The sequence below is a fragment of the Micrasema longulum genome, unplaced genomic scaffold (genome assembly GCF_059751315.1).
Source record: "Micrasema longulum isolate JH-2025_06_02 unplaced genomic scaffold, ASM5975131v1 h1tg002302l, whole genome shotgun sequence".
NCBI lineage: Eukaryota > Metazoa > Arthropoda > Insecta > Trichoptera > Brachycentridae > Micrasema > Micrasema longulum.
In genome coordinates, this window is record NW_028279454.1 from 17807 (window position 1) to 37172 (window position 19366).

Sequence of the window (19366 nt, forward strand, 5' to 3'; positions counted from 1 at the left end):
TTTTTAATTTTTTTTTATAAATAAATACATTTTTACATTATACACACAGGCTATACGAACATAATTAATTGAAGCTTTGTCAATACTATTTTTTATCATCTTCACTCTCCAAGTCAATTTGCCCCTTTTTCTTGGCTATTTCGTCCAATCTAAAAACAAAAAAAAACAAAAAAATGAATAAATAAACACTTTTGATGATAGAACATCTAAAGTCTGTTAAATAAACAAACCAGCTGTCTGATATCCGAGGAGAATAGTCTATTTCACACATTTTATCTTAATCTTTCAAAAGTTTTATTTATTTTAACAAATAAATAACATGCATAATTGTATTTTTGTTCCCGCAAAGCGGAAGCTTGTCTGCGGGTTACATTATTTTTTTTAATTTATAAAAGGTAAATACATTTATTTATTTTTATTTATTTATTTATACTTTTACATTGTTTGTATTTTTTTTATACAGAATAATGTTCCCTCACTGGGGTGTCCCGTGCCGAGGGAAACATTTTACGAAAATGTGAATAACAAAATGAGAACAATAAAAAAAACGTAATTAAACCAATTAACCTAATTATAATTAACATAAAAACAAAAATATTCATATTATTATATTCTTCAGTTTAATAATAAATGAAGAATATAATATATTTATGTGCACACTAAGTCTCACTTGCTGTTTTTAATAAGTTTTTTTATTTTTCCGCATATCAAAAATAAATTGCGAGGTCAACGTTTTTCGACGCCTGAAGAAGCGGTTGATAGGTTCAAATCACATGTCTATCTCAAAACTTAAGTAGCAACCCTTGTATATTTACATAATTGTTTCCCATTACGTAAAAGAAAACACAATTATTGTGTACATAATGGGGAGTGACGTCTTACAATAATTTGAATATTTTATTTTTAATTATTAATATTTTTAGGATAACATATAAATTGTAAAAAAACAGTGCTACACAAAAAAAAATTATAAATACATATTTTCACATCTTTCTTAAATATGTTGTATTCCTGACTGAACTTTCTATTATCTTTGTTCATTTCATTAAAGAAAAATATTCCTCTGTAAGTATAATGTGCTGTAGTTGTTTTTAATTTGGGGATTAAGATATTACCACCTGTTCTAGGTCGCGTACTTACGTTTTGTGACATAGAAACATGACTATTTATTTTGTCTTTATGGATTTGAAGCAATCAATTCTTTTTATAAAACGGTTTTATATGTATCTTTTGATTATTCACTTCTCATTTTACTATTTGTACCATGTAAAATATGATAAAAATTACCTCTGTACATCTTGATCAATCCCCTAAGGATTCAGTGTTATAATTTTGGTGGAATTTCACAAAAATTATTTAATGAGGACGGTTACCTGTGTAAATCTTTTAAGGAAACTTGTCCAGTTCCCCTGGGAAGTGGTTTTGGCTGAGATTTGTCGGGTTTCCACCCGAGGAGATATATCACGTGAAATGTGGCCGGTATACTTCGCTTATTTGTGTCCGGATCGGTCTAGAAGTAAAAACAAATAAACAGCGTGATATTCGCAAAGCAGATAATTCGAGTGTAATTTTCACTGAATAAAGATATTCGAGTTTGATTTTTACAAAAGATATACGAGTGTGTTCAAGAAATAACGGAAAAAAAATGATTTTGTGGTTTGGAGAGTCCGATTGTCATTAACCAGTGATTTATACCAATTCAGAGGGATGTATACCAACAATTTTTTATTATGTTGGTATACATGCCTCTGAAGTATGCTAAAATTTTCAGATGTATTCATTGTTTACTTTGTCTGTGGCAGCCGCAAAGGTTAGACGTGTTCGGCGTGCTCGGCGATTTTCCTCTTGGCGATCTAGAAGGCCTCAACTGGGACGATTGAGCCTTAGTTTCGACGTCATATCCGTAAACCCATGTTTCGTCTCCTGTTATAAGACATTTCAGTAATTCTGCATCGTCGTTGACTTCATTTAGTGACAACTGAGCAACTTCCACTAGCCGCTGTTTTTCAAGTTCAAGCGGTGTGGCAGCCGCTAAAGTTAAACGTGTTTTGATGAGCTTGCCGACTTTCGTTTGTTAAAAAAAATGGATCAAAAAATTTGTGTAAAATTATGTGTAAAAAATTAAATATAGTATAACAAATTGTGTGAAATGTTAACAGAGGCCTATGGTGAGTCTGATATGAGTAAAACAAGAGTTTACGAGTGGTATAAGCGTTTCCAAGATGGCCGTGAAGAAGTTGAAGATGACTAACGGCCCGGACGCCCAAGCATATCAACATCCGATGAAAACGTAGAAAAGGTGAATGAAATGGTTATGAACGATCGCCGAATCACAATCAAAGAAGTCGCTGATGATGTTGGCATATCGATTGGCTCATGCCGTGAAATTTTTTCGAATTTTTTATGTATGAAACGCGTGGCAGCAAAATGGGCATTTTTAAGGACATATTTATACATAGAAAATTATCATACAGAAAAGTAGAAAGACACAATGGTATAGAGAGGTGTTTATAATTGAATTTGATTCAGTGATCGTTTGAAAGAAGATAACATGTTATCAAATAAATCAAGACTGGTATGTTTGTTGGCAGACTTAAGAATTCTGGGCATAGGGGAATGAAAACCACAGTTCGTTCTATGGTTATCGGTATGACAGAGTATGTTTTGTCTGAGGTTTCTAGTTGGAATATTTAATTTTATCGAGCTCAGTAGTATAGGCGCATCAAAGAGTGAGCTGAGAATTGTAAATAGGACTAGGTCTTGAAGAGAAGATATATTCAAGGTAGTTTCTAACTCATTGTACGTATATCGGTCTCTAGATAAGCCCAACCTCCAGCCTATCTTTCTCAAAAATCGATGTTTAACTGATTCAATATTCTTGATGTGAACATCATAATATGGAGACCAGATAACAGAGGAATACTCTAGGTGCGGGCGAACTAGGGAACAGAAGAGAGCTTTAAGGATATTGATATTTTTTAAGTCAGTTGTGCTTCTGTTAATAAATCCAAGGAGTTTTAAAGGTGTGTTGATAACATGTTCAATATGAATCGTAAAAGAAAGTTTAGTGTCAAGTATAATACCTAAATCTCGTATACTAGACACAGATGATAATATTTCATGGTTCAGTGAGTAGTCGAATATGATTGGATTTTCCAGACGAAAAAATCTCACAACCTTGCACTTACTTAATTTAATTTATATTTGTAAAAACAACTTACTTTCCCATACAGCTCGTCATATATTGCTGCTGCAGCTATTTGTGTGTCTCTCGCCAGGTGGAGCTGCCGGTTGAACGCGGCGTTGCCTTCGGCCATACCTTTCAAGTCGTGCATCAACTCAAACATAGTGGGGTATCCTACCACTATCTCGTCTGTGTCGATGGTTTGCAACGTAAAACCGGACCTTCGATAAAAAAAAAGGAATCAGTGGTAACATAGCTGTGTTGTGAATGCTTTTCTTATTAAATTGTGTTGCAGATGTGATGAGTAGACAGATCTTTGTATATTTTTTTTTATTATTAAATTTCATAAAAAGTACATGTTTTAGTAAAATTCTAAACATATTTACTTTTACACATCTGGTAAATGTTATCACTGTAACTCTCCAAAAAAGAGACTAACTCTTGTGCTTGGAGAGTGACTTACACTGTTGTAGTTGCTTATATTGGGGAGTTTATATAATTTTAAATACGAGTTCATGAGAAAGAAAAATAAAAACATAGGATATATAAAGAAAAAACATAAAACAATAATACATTCATACTAATTTAAATTTAATGTTGTTTTTACAGGTGTTCAAAAAATTTCTTAAGATTAACTTTAAATTTATTTATGGATATATTATTTTTAATAGTTTTTAGTTCATCGGGAAGATTATTATAATTTTTTACACCTTTGAAGACAAAGCTATTTTGACCATGACTTGTATGGAATTTAGGAACTTTAATATTATGTTGGTATCTGAGTGACTAGTTCATCTCAAATTCTTTTATTTTTTCTTCTTTATAAATTTGTATAATAGAATTTATTTTATAAAGAGTGTCTACTGTATAAACCTTAAATCAAAGTATAAAATGTAGTAAAAGACAAGAGTAGGCCCTCAAGCAAATGACGTGCTTCAGCTGCACTTTTTCCCGCAAATGCTGTTTATTTGGAACAAAATTCAACATCTTCATTGTAAAAAAAAATATTTTTGCATTGCGTTGGTGTGGTATTACGATTGTTGGTATTACAATTGATTACTGTTGACAGCTGTTTAACCTATAAAACAAACACAACTTCTGACATTTATATTCACTACACATGCCGCTAGTGCCATCTATGTGTGAAATCCGGAAACTTAGTTGCGTACCTAAAAGGGGCGAATCGTGTATAGAAGCGATTATGTGCAGCTTACCATTATATTAAACTATCCATAATAATGTTTTACGGTGACTCTATTGACAGAAAAACAAACTAATTATAACTATTTCTTATAAATCATTGCCACCATTTGTGTGTTTCTCCAAATATAAATAAAAATATTAATAAAGCGCGCCCAGCTCCAGCAATGAGTCAAGGAACTAGCCGATTACTCCAGCTTATTTCTTCATACAAATAAGTGTACTGTATTTTGAACATACTAAACCCAGTAGCGGGATTTTTCTCCTAGAGTTAACTTGCAGATTACACAAATTCTTTGAAGATTCTCGATTTGGAAAACAGTATTTCAAACATTATTTCTTAGGGGTATTTTTATTTGAGATGATACTTTTGACATATGATTCACAACACTTTTGGCGCTCGACTCGGCCGTTTTTGGCATTATTCATTTCTAGAACAAATCGACCAGTTGGCATTTATACTTATTTTATACTTACTGAATTCATTGTGCTATTTTTTATAAACTTTTATATAAGTTATATTTATTTATAGATCAACGGTTCAAAGAACCTTTTACAATAAAAAGTTTTACAGAAATAATCAGAGCAGTGAACAATTGATTATGTAATATGAAATATGAAATATAGTTGAATAATTAAAACTAAAAAACTTAGTGAAAGTAAAATATTTTTTTAAAAAAACAGCAAAAAAGTAAAAAAGAAACAAACATATCTAAGATGACAAATAAAATATAACAATTAACGTGAGAAAATCTTATGTTCTAAATATAAATATAACAAAGTAAAATTGAGAATAATTTAACATAAACATAAAGTGGCTAGTATTTAGCTAGGTAATAATGAAAAAGAAAAATAATGCTACAATAAAACTTTATAAATAACGTGTTTTTTGGATCAATATGAAAGCTTAAATAATCTTGGTAACACATTTATTTTATCAGTTGGTTGGAAGAAGTTGGAATTCGGCAATAAATCCACAAATATATAATCTATATAATATAAAGAAATAATCAAAAATACGTATCCATGAAAACAAGGTAAATTTAATAATATATTTTTAAATAAATTCATTTCTTTTCTAAAAAATAACGAGTGAGATTACATTTTAATGCATTAACAGAGAAATTAATGGATAATATAGCTAGACAATATAGATGAGAGTTGTTGTATCACACAGAACCACAGAAAAAAAGCAATTTATAGTATATATCACTTATATTATATTATGTCCTACTATGTAGGTACAAATAAATTATATTTTTTTATAGCTTACCTGTAAATAAAATCACCGTTCGCCACTGGTACCTAGTATATATATACAGTGTGATTGATAAATAGATAAAATACAAATTTGCACCTGTTCAGAAGCCCTCCAATGTCCCTTATTCTAGTAAATGGTGAAACGTGTGGAGCGATGCCGCCATTTCTTTCCAAATCCGCCAATTGCAGGGACGATCTTAATTCAAACAGGGTTTCCTCACCAAATAGAGTTGCCAAAAACACCTGTTTAGGATGATAAAAAATAATATAATACAGACAGATCTATGAACTTGTATCCGTTTCCGAAATACGTGATTTAGGTGTTATTTTCGATACCAAATTATCATTTATTGGTCACATTAATAGCATTAGTAATAGTTGGGTTTCATTATCAGAACCACTAAAGATTTCAAAGATATTGGTGCACTTAAAATAATGTACACGTCACTTGTAAGAAGCATTTTGGAGTACAACTCTACAATCTGGGCTCCTCATTATTCTCTTGGTTAGGTTCTCTTGAGGCGTGCGCAGTACGTGTCCAAGCCAGGTCCCCTACCGCATCTTCAAGACGTTCGTAATAGAAGGCTGCTGCGTCCGTTCTCGGACTTCAATGTTAGTTATACAATCGAACCATCTTATGCCTCATAGTCTTCTCAAGCTCTTACTCTCAAAGCTCAGAAGTTTGGTGTTCTCAGCTTTGGTATACGAGTACTGGCATTATACAAGAGTTGAGTAATCAGCATTTCGTTTTGACCAAGTAAAGGCTAGAGTTCCAGACAACCCGTATCATGTTAAAAGTTGCTCCAGCAATTCCTAGGCGGGTTGCGAGGTCTTTGTGCATGCTTCTATTCTAAGTTATGTGAACTTCCAATAATTTAAGCCATCAATTTTCTCAATTTTCTGTCCATTATTATATAGATCCTGATCAGGGTCACGACAGGAGTCTTTTTGATGTTATTGTCAAGACTCAGACGAGTATAGTTTTCCTGCAGTTTGTCAACAATTTCCTGAAAATCCAATCTTCTAATCATTTTTAATCTTCTGGTTTCAATCACAGAATTAGTTAGTAACAACCCTTTAATTTCCTTTTCCATTTATCCCCGTCCTCAGCGACTATTGTTTACTGCCCATATTATGTTAAGCAATTCACATCTTCGTAAATCAATTCAGGTGTTTTTGGACGACCCAATTAGTATGTCTTTTTACACTATGTTTACCAAATTATCTTTTTTTTTTCGATAATTCTATAACTGGTAATATTTTATTCTTTATATTAGTTTACCTTTTTTAGACTTTCTTAATTTGTTAATTAATAATATTGTTTTAAATGCTCTGTATTACTTATGATTATGCTTACATGTATGTATATATAATTGTATTTGTAACTAATATGTAAAAGGCACTAAGTGCCGTTTATTTCGATAAAATATGGACCTGGGAGGCGATTACAATCGCAAGATACAGAAGCCATACCTTCGCTATGACGGTATAGTTGAAGATAGTCTCGTGTGATTACGAAGATACGCTATTGACCCTGTAAGTTCGAGTTTTGTTCCAGTGTCCTGACGAAGAGACGGGTACGTCTCGAAACCGATAGACATAGAAAAGTCGGTAAGTGGTCATATACAAATATTCAATAACATTTATGAAAATACATTTACTTACTCCGTCATTTCTCAGTCCTTTGATAATATTATCAAAGCATCTTGGAAGATCATTTACCCAGTGTAGACAGAGGGATGATACAACTAGGTCTAAGCTGTCAGCGGGAAACTGAAAGAAAAATAAATAAAATTAGTACTTCTAAATCATTGGAAAACAAAATTACAAGATTTTTGATGACCTCATTCTAAAAACTTCAAATACCCAAAATTTTCTGTTTTTCTGTTTATAAGTCCATGCAATTGTTCTTTCTAAACATTTCTAAAAGAAATCATATGGACCTCAAATTCACTGTTAAAAAATAAAAATAAACTTCTGCTTGTTAGCAGTCATGTTAACAATTCAAGGGTTAGGTTTTAACTTCTGACATCTGACATCACCCACTTGTAATGTTCATTATGCATTGACCATAGAACATTTATTTATTTATTAACGGACATTGTCCATGTATACAATTTATAGGGTTTAAATATTACAATAAAAAAATAGTTTAAAACATTGAAAATAATTATAAAAGCATTGACAAACAAGGGACATCGAGACAAGATCTGGACTATTTATTTAGTGCTCGTTTAAATCCTTGTAAACTTAAACTTGTCTTGAGTTAATAATATGACAAAGACGCGTCATTGGAGAATTAACGCCATGGTTTGTTCTATGCTGATCGATGAACAGTACTTTATTGTTTCTCAACCTACGAGTTGGAATATTGAATTTTACATATCCCAGTAATGATGGAACATCGATTATACCATTTAGTATGCCGAACATATATATGGAGTCAATATTAGTTCGACGTTTTTGTAGACTAGAAATATTTAACATTGACTCTACTTCAGCATAAGAATAATTATCTCTCTCTAGTCCGAGCATCCACGCTATTTTTCGAAGCAAGCGATGTTGGACTGATTCAATGTGATGTATACGATTGACATAGAATGGAGACCAGACCACGAAAGCATATTCTAGAAGAGGGCGAACAGTTGAGCAATAAAGAGTTTTGATTGTACGGACATGAGTTAAATCACAGGATATTCTGTTAATGAAGCCAAGTAATTTCAGTGATTTATTTACTGTATTATCTATATTTATTTACTGTTTTAACATGAAAGAAAAGAAAAACATTGTGAAACCCCCCAAACAAGGATGGCATTCATAAAATACAAAGAAAGTTGTAAATTTTAATAAGATGCCGAGTACTTACCAAGTTCACAAAACTTGAATTTTTTACTCGAAATTTCAACCATATGTGTGATACTTTGTCAATGTTGTCGGCGAAAACACCAATTAGGTACTTATACACTTACATAGTTGTTTAGTAAATAACAGCATTTATCGATATTTTTCCTAGCCGATTACTTTTATCCTTCCCTTGACCTATCCTTATGGTACCTACCTTACATCAAGATAGAAGAAATTCAAAAATAGAACATTTGGATTTGGAACAAAACAAAAAAACATTTGGACACATTATTAAATTGCATAAAAAGTTCTTGGATTCGTCGCGCGTCATTGTAAAAGTCATCATAAATCATTACATAATTCATAGTTCATTTCATCATCCAGTGCCTAAAATTGAAGAACATCCTCATCGTATCAAAGGTAGGTACACATCATTGTTCCTTTCCTTTTTTCAAATGTTTCCAACCTTTTACAAAACTGAATGAAATTCGTTTTTTCACTACAGCTCGCTTTTTCTTAACAACAGTGTCATAAACATAAACCAATCCCGATGCCCAGCGGCATCGGTACAGAGTTAGTCCTCATTTGGATTTTATTACTTAGATTCTTATAATTATACTTTTAGACCATTGAAGAGTTTTTGCTCAACTGTTGACAATATTTTTGTTCGGAATGTCCGAGAAGCAGCTCGTAATAAAAGTGAATAAACCGTCAACTAATGTTTCCTCATTTTATCTGAAATCTCGCTTAGTTCAGCTGTATTTATATAAAATCATATGGACTAGACTACGCAGTTTTTATCAGGTCATGGTGAATTTAATCAAAAATTTTTTTTTTTTATATTGTTGACTCCCCTTCGTGCTGCTGCAGATATCCTAACCAATCTTCTGAACACATCCTGTAGTCTTGTCCCTTTCTCCTTCTCTATGATTACCGAACGGAGCTTCTCGCTACTATGTTCGTGGCCCTGTTATAGGTTCTGTCGGATATACAGATCTGGTGGCTTCTAAAAAGAATTTCGAGGCTTTTAAAAAGTTTTGTAATCATTTCGGCGAATTGATCATGTCCAATCAATTTAATCCCAGTCAGTGAAGAATTCACTTCCCTCTTTTCTTAATCCAATGAAGTACATATTATGTGCTTCTGGATTACTTTCTTTCAGCACAGAGGCTGCCAGATTTCAGAGAGCTCCTTCGGGCAGCTTTTCTCGTTTGACAACGAGCAAATTTTCCGTGTATGTGGGCACCGCCAAGGAAACTAATGTCCTCAGATGCGGTGTGCGGTTTGTGGTGGGCAAGCTGTATTTATATAAAAAATTTAAGTATCTTCGTCAGCAACATCTTTTAAATAGAAAAAAAACAAGCACATTTTCGCAAAGAAAATACGATTTTACTTCTTAGACAATTCAAGATAACTCTATTTACTTTACTTTATAATCGTGGTACTGATCGCATAGCCGATCTCTTTTTTGCCATTATATCTTTAGGTAGTGCCATTTCTTAGATATATCGGAAACAAATTAAATCTACATCATCGTCAATTCATTATATGCACGTAATAGTGCACAGGGCACTACTTGAAGGTCAACCAAACGAAGCATATTGTTGTGTAAATTAAAGTAAGGTCACTATGGTTCCAGACAGTAAAATATTGAAATGTTAAACTAAATTTTAAATAAATAAAGCGATACACCTGATTTTTGTTTGTTACATAGATGAATGTGTTGTAATTTTTGTATTTTATTGACCAATGACTGCATAGTTAATTTACCTCGACTGTTTCTTCATCGGCAACCATTTTGGTTACATTTATGCCCTCGGGAAGTTTGGCCTGGTCTAAATACGCCTGGTTCGTATCACACATAGTCAAATTCTCAACACTGTCAGGTGTTAGATGCCTAGATACATAGCCTCTCGAACAACCTAGAAAAAACGAATTGCATAATATTAGAGCCAATGGCATTTTTATTTGAGCCATTAAAATTATTTATTTAACACTTTATATACATATACTGACTGTGTCGACGGACCGAAATTTGGCAAGATCGGAGCATCTCGAAAAAAACTAAAATGTTTTTAGTGCGTACGCTTGTGTTCCCAATATTCTTATATGGCGCAGACACGTGGACAATTAAAACACGTGAGCAGGAGAGAATAGATGCCTTTGAGATGTGGTGTTGGCGTCGAATGCTGAGAATACCATGGACAGCCAGGAGAACAAATATCTCTATACTGGAGGAACTCAACATAAAAGTTCGCCTATTGGCCATATGCTGCAGTTCTTCGGACACATAGCTAGACGTTACCCAGAAAATCTGGAGAAAATAATAATCACGGGCAGTGTGCCAGAACGAAGAAGCAGAGGCAGAGCTGCAGCTTGATGGATCGACCAGGTGAAAACAGCGTCACGGGCGACCCTATATGGAGCTGTGGAGAGGGCGCAGAGCCGTAAAGAGTGGAGAAGCTTTGTCAATGGAATGGCTGGTTAGAGTACCAATGATCACGACCCTCAGAACTGAGGAACGACAAAGAAGAAGATACGTATACAATATATATACGTATAAGGGCGGGCATATTGCCTTAAGGCAATTTCTTCCTACCTACCCAAACCGTTCAGTATGGATATTTTCTAGGTAATTATGCAGAATCTTATGTTACACAAAAATTTAAAAGAAAAACTAACTAAAAATGTACACTATACTATGAAGAGAGGAGAGGAGAGGTGATAGGATGGAAAGAAGAAGGAGAAAGGAACAACTCAAACATTTAGATAGTGACATTTCAATCATGATTAAAATGTAAATAAAGAAGGGGTGGGGTCTCTAACATGGGTGTAAAGATTATTCCTCAATCGAGCCTACTGTGAAAGAGGAGGCAAGAAAATTAGAGCAGTTAAGGGGTATTAAAAGGGTTCTCTCGTTACTAGAGCGAAGAAATAGTCCATGTTGTGATAGAGGTTGGAAGTTCCATGTCTTCATTCTCTAACAGACATTTATATTGATCGGATATGATGTATCTTTTGTATTTTTGTATCTTTCGCCTGTTTGTGCCTTTCGCATCTTCATATCGAAACTGGAAAGGAAAAAGTTACCGAGCGACATGTAGCAACTTTACAGAAGAGCCAATTTAAGTATTTTGTTTTTTTTTTAATAAATGAAAAAATATCACGCATACTTTCTATTTTGGCATGATTTCTACATAATTTAAATAAGTAAATGAGCGATTCAGGGAAGGGAGCGACATACTGAATAGAATTCACAGTAGACCGATATAAACAATCCGTGCTTTTTACTGTACTACGTGTTTTGCTTGTAATATGTCAATGTGATATGACGCAACGACACTTGGATCCCCCGCTGGCCATTTCTTTCCTTTAGGGACGTCTTTTTAGCTCAGATTTGTATTGAGCGTCATCTCTATATTTTTTTAAATGTATGTTTTTGTTTATTCAGAAAAATATATTATATCTCAATGTTTGAATATGAGAATGTAGATATAATCATTGGAATTTTTCACAACAGCAAAATCAAGGGTTGACTTAAACTATTAATATATTACATACCCAAGTCCACGGCATTTTTAAAAACTTTCTTGATATCGAAAACCCTGTCCGCCAATCGCCATCCAACTTCTTCCTTGACATAATCAAACAAATGAACGTCGTTAGACTTGGCGGCAATGTCTCTTTGTATTATCTTCGCATTTCGGTCGAATATATTTACACTCGCACTGTTATTAGGTCCTTGAATCTTTAATCTAGCAGTAGAACTATGAATAAATCGACAACAGCTTCCAGCGCCGAGACAATAAGTTAGTTTAGATGAAAATAAACTTGAATGTCGAACGTTCGCACCGAATCCGTTTGACGAACTTCGATTATCTAAATAAAACGGTTTTGATAATGTCACATATTCATTACGCGGTCTTAAACGAGTTGACTTTATTTTATTACATATGTGTTTTAAATACAGCGACATTTTTCTCGTGTTTTAGGGCTCTGTGCCGACGAAGCATCGGTATTTTTATAGGTTATGTTTCAAATTATTTTGACATTTGACAGTTTTGAGTTAGTGATGTGCCAGTCCTTTTCGAGAGAGCGATTAGGAATATCGATTATGGTACAAATCGAAATATGTGAAGCATCGATGCAAGTTTGTTCTCAGTTAAATTTGTGAGTTGAATAATGGATTTATTTATTCATTCATTCGAAATTACACTATTTAAAATATTAATGAACTTGATAAGGCTTTTTAGTCTGTGCCCATGTTAAACCGTAATAATTAACAGTAAAAAATACATAGTAAAATTAATTTAATTAAATTATACTGACATGCGATGCAATAGATAAATAATACAGAAAAAAAGGTAATAAATAATAAAATTCCAAAGAAGACAATGTAAAAAATAAATAAATCAGATACAAATATTAAAATAGAAATTGCACAAATTTAGATTCATACATAATCAGATATACAAAAAAATAGTGTCAATAAAATCAAAAGATAAATTTACAAAAACACATAGAATTAAGAATAGTCCAGAAGGAGCGTAGAATCATATTTGAATACATCGGACTGTGTCCAATAACCCCCCCCCCCCCCCCCACACTATGCCTCACTATCGCCGCGCACATTCGTGATGTCGCCGCGTAATGCTGCACGATAGGAAAAAATATAATCATTACACAAATGTAAGGTTAAAAAAAAGCAATCTGTTAATTTCTCTATAATTTCATAGTGCACGCGGAAATATTGATTGACACAACAGAGTAGACAAATAAAGGGCATTAAATAAGAGTAATTGAATTAATGAACTTTAAACTTAAAAATATAAAACAAATTTCATTTTACATAAAACAGATATTTTTATATTTATATTTTGCCTGATGTCTCCACAACCGGCTTCTATTAATTTGGACATTACCAACGCATTATCTGCATTACAAACAGATATAAGAAATATGAGTGATAATTATACAGAGCTTAAAAGTATACTACATAAAGACAGAGAGAGATGGAGTGAAGTCAGCCAGTATCTCCGCTCTGTTGACGACCTAAAATCCCTAATCACTGGAAAATTATCTGAAATTGAAAAAAGGCTATTGCTGGTTGAAAAAAATAATTCAGTTATTTTGGAGCATAAATTTCTAGCAAAATTATCTGATGAGTTAGAAGACCGATGCAGACGAAGAAACAACATCATAATATACAATATTCCAGAGTGTTCAGCCTCAACATCTATACTACGTCAAACTGCGGATACAGATCTCACCTTAAAAACATTGAATACTATTAAGAAAATTGAAAAAGATGACGTTATCAAGATCTACCGACTTGGCCCGCTTCGTCCTGATACCACAAATGTTCGCCCAATCAAAGTTGTATTATCGAACCCGACATTGGCTACTGAAATATTTAAAAATAGGAATAAATTAAATTCCTTCAAAATAAATTTCGACCAAACACCTGTACAGCGTAAGGAATTGTTGGACCTTAGGAATGAATTAGAAACTAGAAAAGCCAATGGCGATCAAAACCTTACCATAAAGTATATTAACTCTTCCCCAAAGATTGTCAATACTCTTCCAAAAAACTATACAAAAAAACTACAATAAATCTATATTATCAAAATATTAGAGGCATAAAAACTAAATTGGATTTGCTAGCGACCACGATTCCTACATTAAATTATGATATAGTAATTCTTACAGAAACATGGCTTGATAAAAACATAAAGTCATCAGAACTTAGTTTCCATAATTATAATATTTATCGCCTTGATCGTAATATTAACACAAGTAAGAAGTCTAGAGGAGGAGGTTTATTAATTTGTGTAAATAAAAATATGAAATCCTCTATTATTCCCTGTAAAAATGTAAGTGTTGAACAATTATTTGTTAAAGTTGAAATTCAGGGTGTCAAGTTGATTATTGGAAGTGTATATATCCCCCCTAATTCTGATTCTTGTCATTATAATGACCATTGTGAAGATGTTGAAAGCATTTTTAGAAGATTTCCTAAGTACCAAATGTTATTAGTGGGTGACTATAATCTTCCGAGTTTTAACTGGCTAAACTTAGTGGATACAAGTGTTACTGGTGTGTTGACTATGAACTCGAGTATAGTTAGAGACATGGCCGTTTTCCTGGGTCTATCACTAGTGTAACTATGTATCCAACTCAAATAATCGTTTTCTGGATTTGATTTTTTCTAACATACCCTCAATTATAGTTGACCAAAGTGTAGATGCTCTTTTACCTATTGATGCCCATCATCCACCATTAGATATACGATTTCCAATTTATTAATTTCTAAACTAAAACAAGTGACTACGTACAGAAATTTTTCAAGAGTCGACTTTTCACTAATTTGTAATTATTTGGAATTAGCTGATTGGAGTTTTCTTCAAGACTATGATCTAAATGACAATCTCTTAGCTTTTTATAATATTTTAAACTCTTCTATAGAGCAATTTGTACCAATTTCAGTTCAAAGGGAAAACAAATATCCAAGTTGGTTTTCTAAGGATTTGATTGATTTAATAATCTCCAAAAAAATTATGCATAAGCAATATAAAAAAACCAGATCAATAACTGATTATATTGAATTCAATAAGATTAGGAAGTATTGTAAAAAAACATCATTAATATGTCACAATGCATATATAAAAAAGATCGAAGATAATATTCTGACTGATCCTAAGTATTTCTGGAGATATGCTAAAATCCTAGACAATAGCGATACTGGTATTCCTAAATCTATGAGATATGGAAATAATAGGTCTAGTAATATGCAAGATACCGTTAATATGTTCGCTGACTTTTTCTCCAATGTTTATGATGATGCCGTAACTTTAAATAACACAATGGAAAATAAATTAACTGAGCTTATTGACCTGCCTAACTTTACTATTTCTGATAAAAAAATTATCAAGTTTGTAAAATCGTTGGATAAACGTAAGTCTGCTGGCCCTGATGGTATTCCTCCAGTCTACATTATAAATTGTATTCATATATTAGCACATCCTATTAAAATTTTATTCAATAAGTCTTTAACTACTGGCGTATTTCCTGATATATGGAAATATAGCCACATTACACCCATATTTAAAAAGGGTAGCAAAGATGAAATATCCAACTACAGACCTATTTGTATTCAGTCTACCCTCCCTAAGTTGTTTGAAAAACTTGTACTTGATAACTTAATTATACCTTTAAAACAAATAATTGCTCCTGAGCAACATGGGTTTATTACTGGTCGTTCAACAGTCACCAATCTCATTTTGTACGAGAATTTTATTGCTAGTGCACTTCATAAGAAGCACCAGGTCGACGCTATATACACCGACTTCAGTAAAGCCTTTGACAAAGTTTGCCACTCTAACTTGTTGCAGAAACTTGGTCGACTGGGAATACGTGATGAACTCTTAAAATGGTTCATTAGTTACTTATATAATAGAAAAATAGCAGTTAAAATAAATTCTCATATCTCCTATAGTTTTTTAGCAACAAGCGGCGTACCCCAAGGATCACACTTGGGACCTATTTTATTTTTAATTTATATAAATGATATTGTTGAAATTTTTAGCGATGTAAAATATTTGCTTTTTGCTGACGACCTTAAACTTTATAGAATTGTAAATAATACTGATGATTGCAATACCCTGCAGATGAATCTCAACAGAATTCACGAGTGGTGCAATAAAAATAAAAAAAAATAATCTTTTTCTCAATATAGATAAATGCCAGGTTATTTCCTTTTCAAAAAGTAAGAAACCTTTAATTTTTAACTATTTGTTGAACCACGCAACAATTGAAAGAGTTGATTTCATTAGGGATATTGGCGTAATTTTTGATGATAAACTTACATTTATCAAACATATTGACAAGATTTCAAATGAGGCGCTAAGTATGTTGGGATTTATTTGTAGGGTTACTAATAAATTTGAAAGTATCGCACCAATCAAGTCACTTTATTGCTCCCTGGTTAGAAGTCGTTTAGAATATATTTCTCCAGTCTGGTCGCCCCATTATCGTGTACATTCTGATTCACTCGAGCGCGTCCAGAAGAAATTTCTAAAATATATTAATTTTAAACTTCATATTCCTGCTGCTTTATTTAATTATAATCAATTGTTGTCTTCAGCAAATCTTTTAAGACTTTCTGATAGAAGAATCCTAACTGACCTAATATTACTTTTTAAGGTGATCAATTCATTAATTGACTGTCCAGATTTGCTGGAGTTGGTGTGTTTCCGTGTACCTGGTCGACATACCCGCCACAGATCTCCTTTTTGTTCTGCAAGTTCTAGAACCAACTATCACATGCACTCGCCTATCCCTAGGCTCCATAGATATGGCAATCAGTATGAGGACAAGGCTGATATATTTGGTTCTGGACTTGATAGTTATAAAACGAGTCTGATTTCTTTTTTTCTCTCGCAATATTATTCTTAAACTTTTCTTTTTATTTAAAAATGTTTTTTCCTTTTTTGTTTTTTCATATTTATGTATTTATTTCGTTATTATTTTTGGTTGCTTTTATGTATTTACCTGCTTGTTACTATTGTTATAGTTATGCAATTTTTATAATTTTTTGTTATGTTTCTATATATGTATTTTTTTTTTTTTTTTTTTTTTTTTTTTTTCATATTTATGTTCAATATATGTTAAAGGCAATTTCTGCCGTTTATGTAAAATAAATAAATAAATAAATAAATATTTTTATGCCATATTAAATAATATTTGATGTTTATAAGACAATGTCGGTCAAATGTCCACGATAGAGTTGTTTAATCCGAGATCCAATATTCATTAGTTCTCTCATTAGATGAGCAAAGTAGGGTAAAAAAAAATACCACCCTGACAACACTAACGAAATGTTCATTTTGTTCCCTCGACAATCTGACAGATGGAAAAATAATTCAAATTTTATTTGCTACATACACATCCATTTGCTAATTACACATGAAATGGATTGCATCCTGTTTTTTTAAGATCCCAGCAGTATTTCTACACTTTAAAAGAATACAACACGGCATAGTTTAATTCAAATCAGGATTTGCGTACTGAGCGACGTCTACAAAGAAACTAATGGGGCAAAACGTAAACCTACTCATTTATGAGTAGTTTAGTTGCCTTCTGTTTGATGTGCGTATGCGTTTTTAGACTATTCTTAATTCTTTGCAAAAACATGATTGAAATGATAATTGAGATATGGTTTTTATAAACTCACTCTAATCAGAAATGAAAGTAATAAATAATATGCTTGTTAGTACTAAATTAAATAATACAAAAATACGCAATGAAAAAACATAAAACTATCAAGATATATAAAAAGCAAGTAAATGTATAAAAGGAAAGCAGATAAGTCCATTTTCGCTAACAATATAACCACAAACTTCGGATACAACCACAAATTACATAATAAAAATAGAACTTCATGTATATTTCTCAATGACAAATTTTAATTGCTGTGCCAGGGAACACATTATCGGATTTTCTTAACATTATATAAATACATCAAAAATCAAAGAATAATTTTTGTTTTTAGCATTGCGATGTTGACAAAATACTTATTTTATTTTTATTTTTATTTATTGAGGAAAAACAACAGTTATTATAAAATAATACAAAATATAAGAAATAGTACGTACATACAGTTAAAGTTTTTCAAAAATATAATGAGAGAACATGTTACACAGTAAAGAGAAAAATAATATATTATATAAGACATGAGAAAATAAAAGAGCTCGTAAGAAGGTTAAGGGATGAGGAAATAGAGTGGAGGAGTGGAGGAGAGGGATTTTCATAATATAGTTGACCAATACAAAATCTTGATATTATAATAAAATAAACATAATTAAAGGAACATAAACTTATTACACACTGACAAATGTTTTATTTTATAGTGTTTCAAAAAGTTTCTTTTGAAGTCACAAATTTTGTATTAAAAATATCTAAATGGGGACAAAGTAAATTAAATTTGGAGCAACTACGATAAATAAACGAGTTTTGAGCATATTTTTTTTTGGGCAATAAATTATTTAAAAAATGAACTTGTCGTGTTGACTTTACGGGACAATTGATTGAAATACGCTCCAAGAGATATGGACTATCGATAAAATTGATTAAATTTTTGAAGAGGGAAGACAGATCAGAAATGCGTCTACGTTTAGTAAGGGATTATCTACTGTCTTATAAGTCCCTAAGCATATCATAATCATTTCTCTATCCGCACCCAGTGGCGCATAGGGCACTGCTTATTCTTATTTCTCGAAGTGGGAGTCAGAGCTATATTAGCTCCTGACGTCGCTACGACTGAAGATTTATTGTGACGTGTCCCTGATAATTAATTCTCGCCCTCCAAGCTCACGTTTTTAAAGAGTGGTACGGAAGGCGAGAGTTGTCATTTTGCTAAATCTTCGCCTTCAAGCCGAGCTCCGCAAAGTCAGGCTTGGTGACGCCACATTTACATTGTTGTATATATTTGCTGCATACTGAGCCCTGATTAAAATGTTGCGTTTCTTACTGTGGGTAGGTACCACATTTTCGTCTCCGGCCAAACATGTTCGATATTCAAAATTACACAAATGAATTTAACAAAAGAACAATTGTTAATATACCCGAACTGTCAGAATTCATGTGCTTAGATAATTTTCTCTTCTCACCGCGATCGCGAACCAGTTTCTTGAAAGCTTTAGCCACTGTGTCGTGAAATAATTATAATCAAGAAACCATCTCAAGTGCCCCTTCTTCATGACCACACGATCTGACCTGATCCTGACTGCCGCGAGACAAGTAACAAACAATAAGGTACCAGAACCCCAGTGCAAGGTAGGAATTACATTCATTGTATTTATTTATTTATTTATTTATTCA

At 32.5% G+C, this 19366-nt stretch overlaps 1 protein-coding gene across 1 annotated transcript; it reads right to left on the reverse strand.

The window, feature by feature from the left end:
- LOC148272543 (arginine-hydroxylase NDUFAF5, mitochondrial) lies at window positions 1-12559 on the reverse strand. Its single transcript, XM_088239905.1, has 7 exons — window positions 12050-12559; window positions 10259-10410; window positions 7310-7417; window positions 5742-5887; window positions 3222-3405; window positions 1374-1510; window positions 1-149 (listed from the first exon to the last, which is right to left on the reverse strand). The coding sequence occupies exons 1-7, from the start codon at window positions 12462-12464 to the stop codon at window positions 86-88; spliced, it is 1206 nt and encodes a 401-aa protein (XP_088096031.1). The 5' UTR covers window positions 12465-12559; the 3' UTR covers window positions 1-85.
- Between the last annotated feature and the right edge of the window lie 6807 nt (window positions 12560-19366).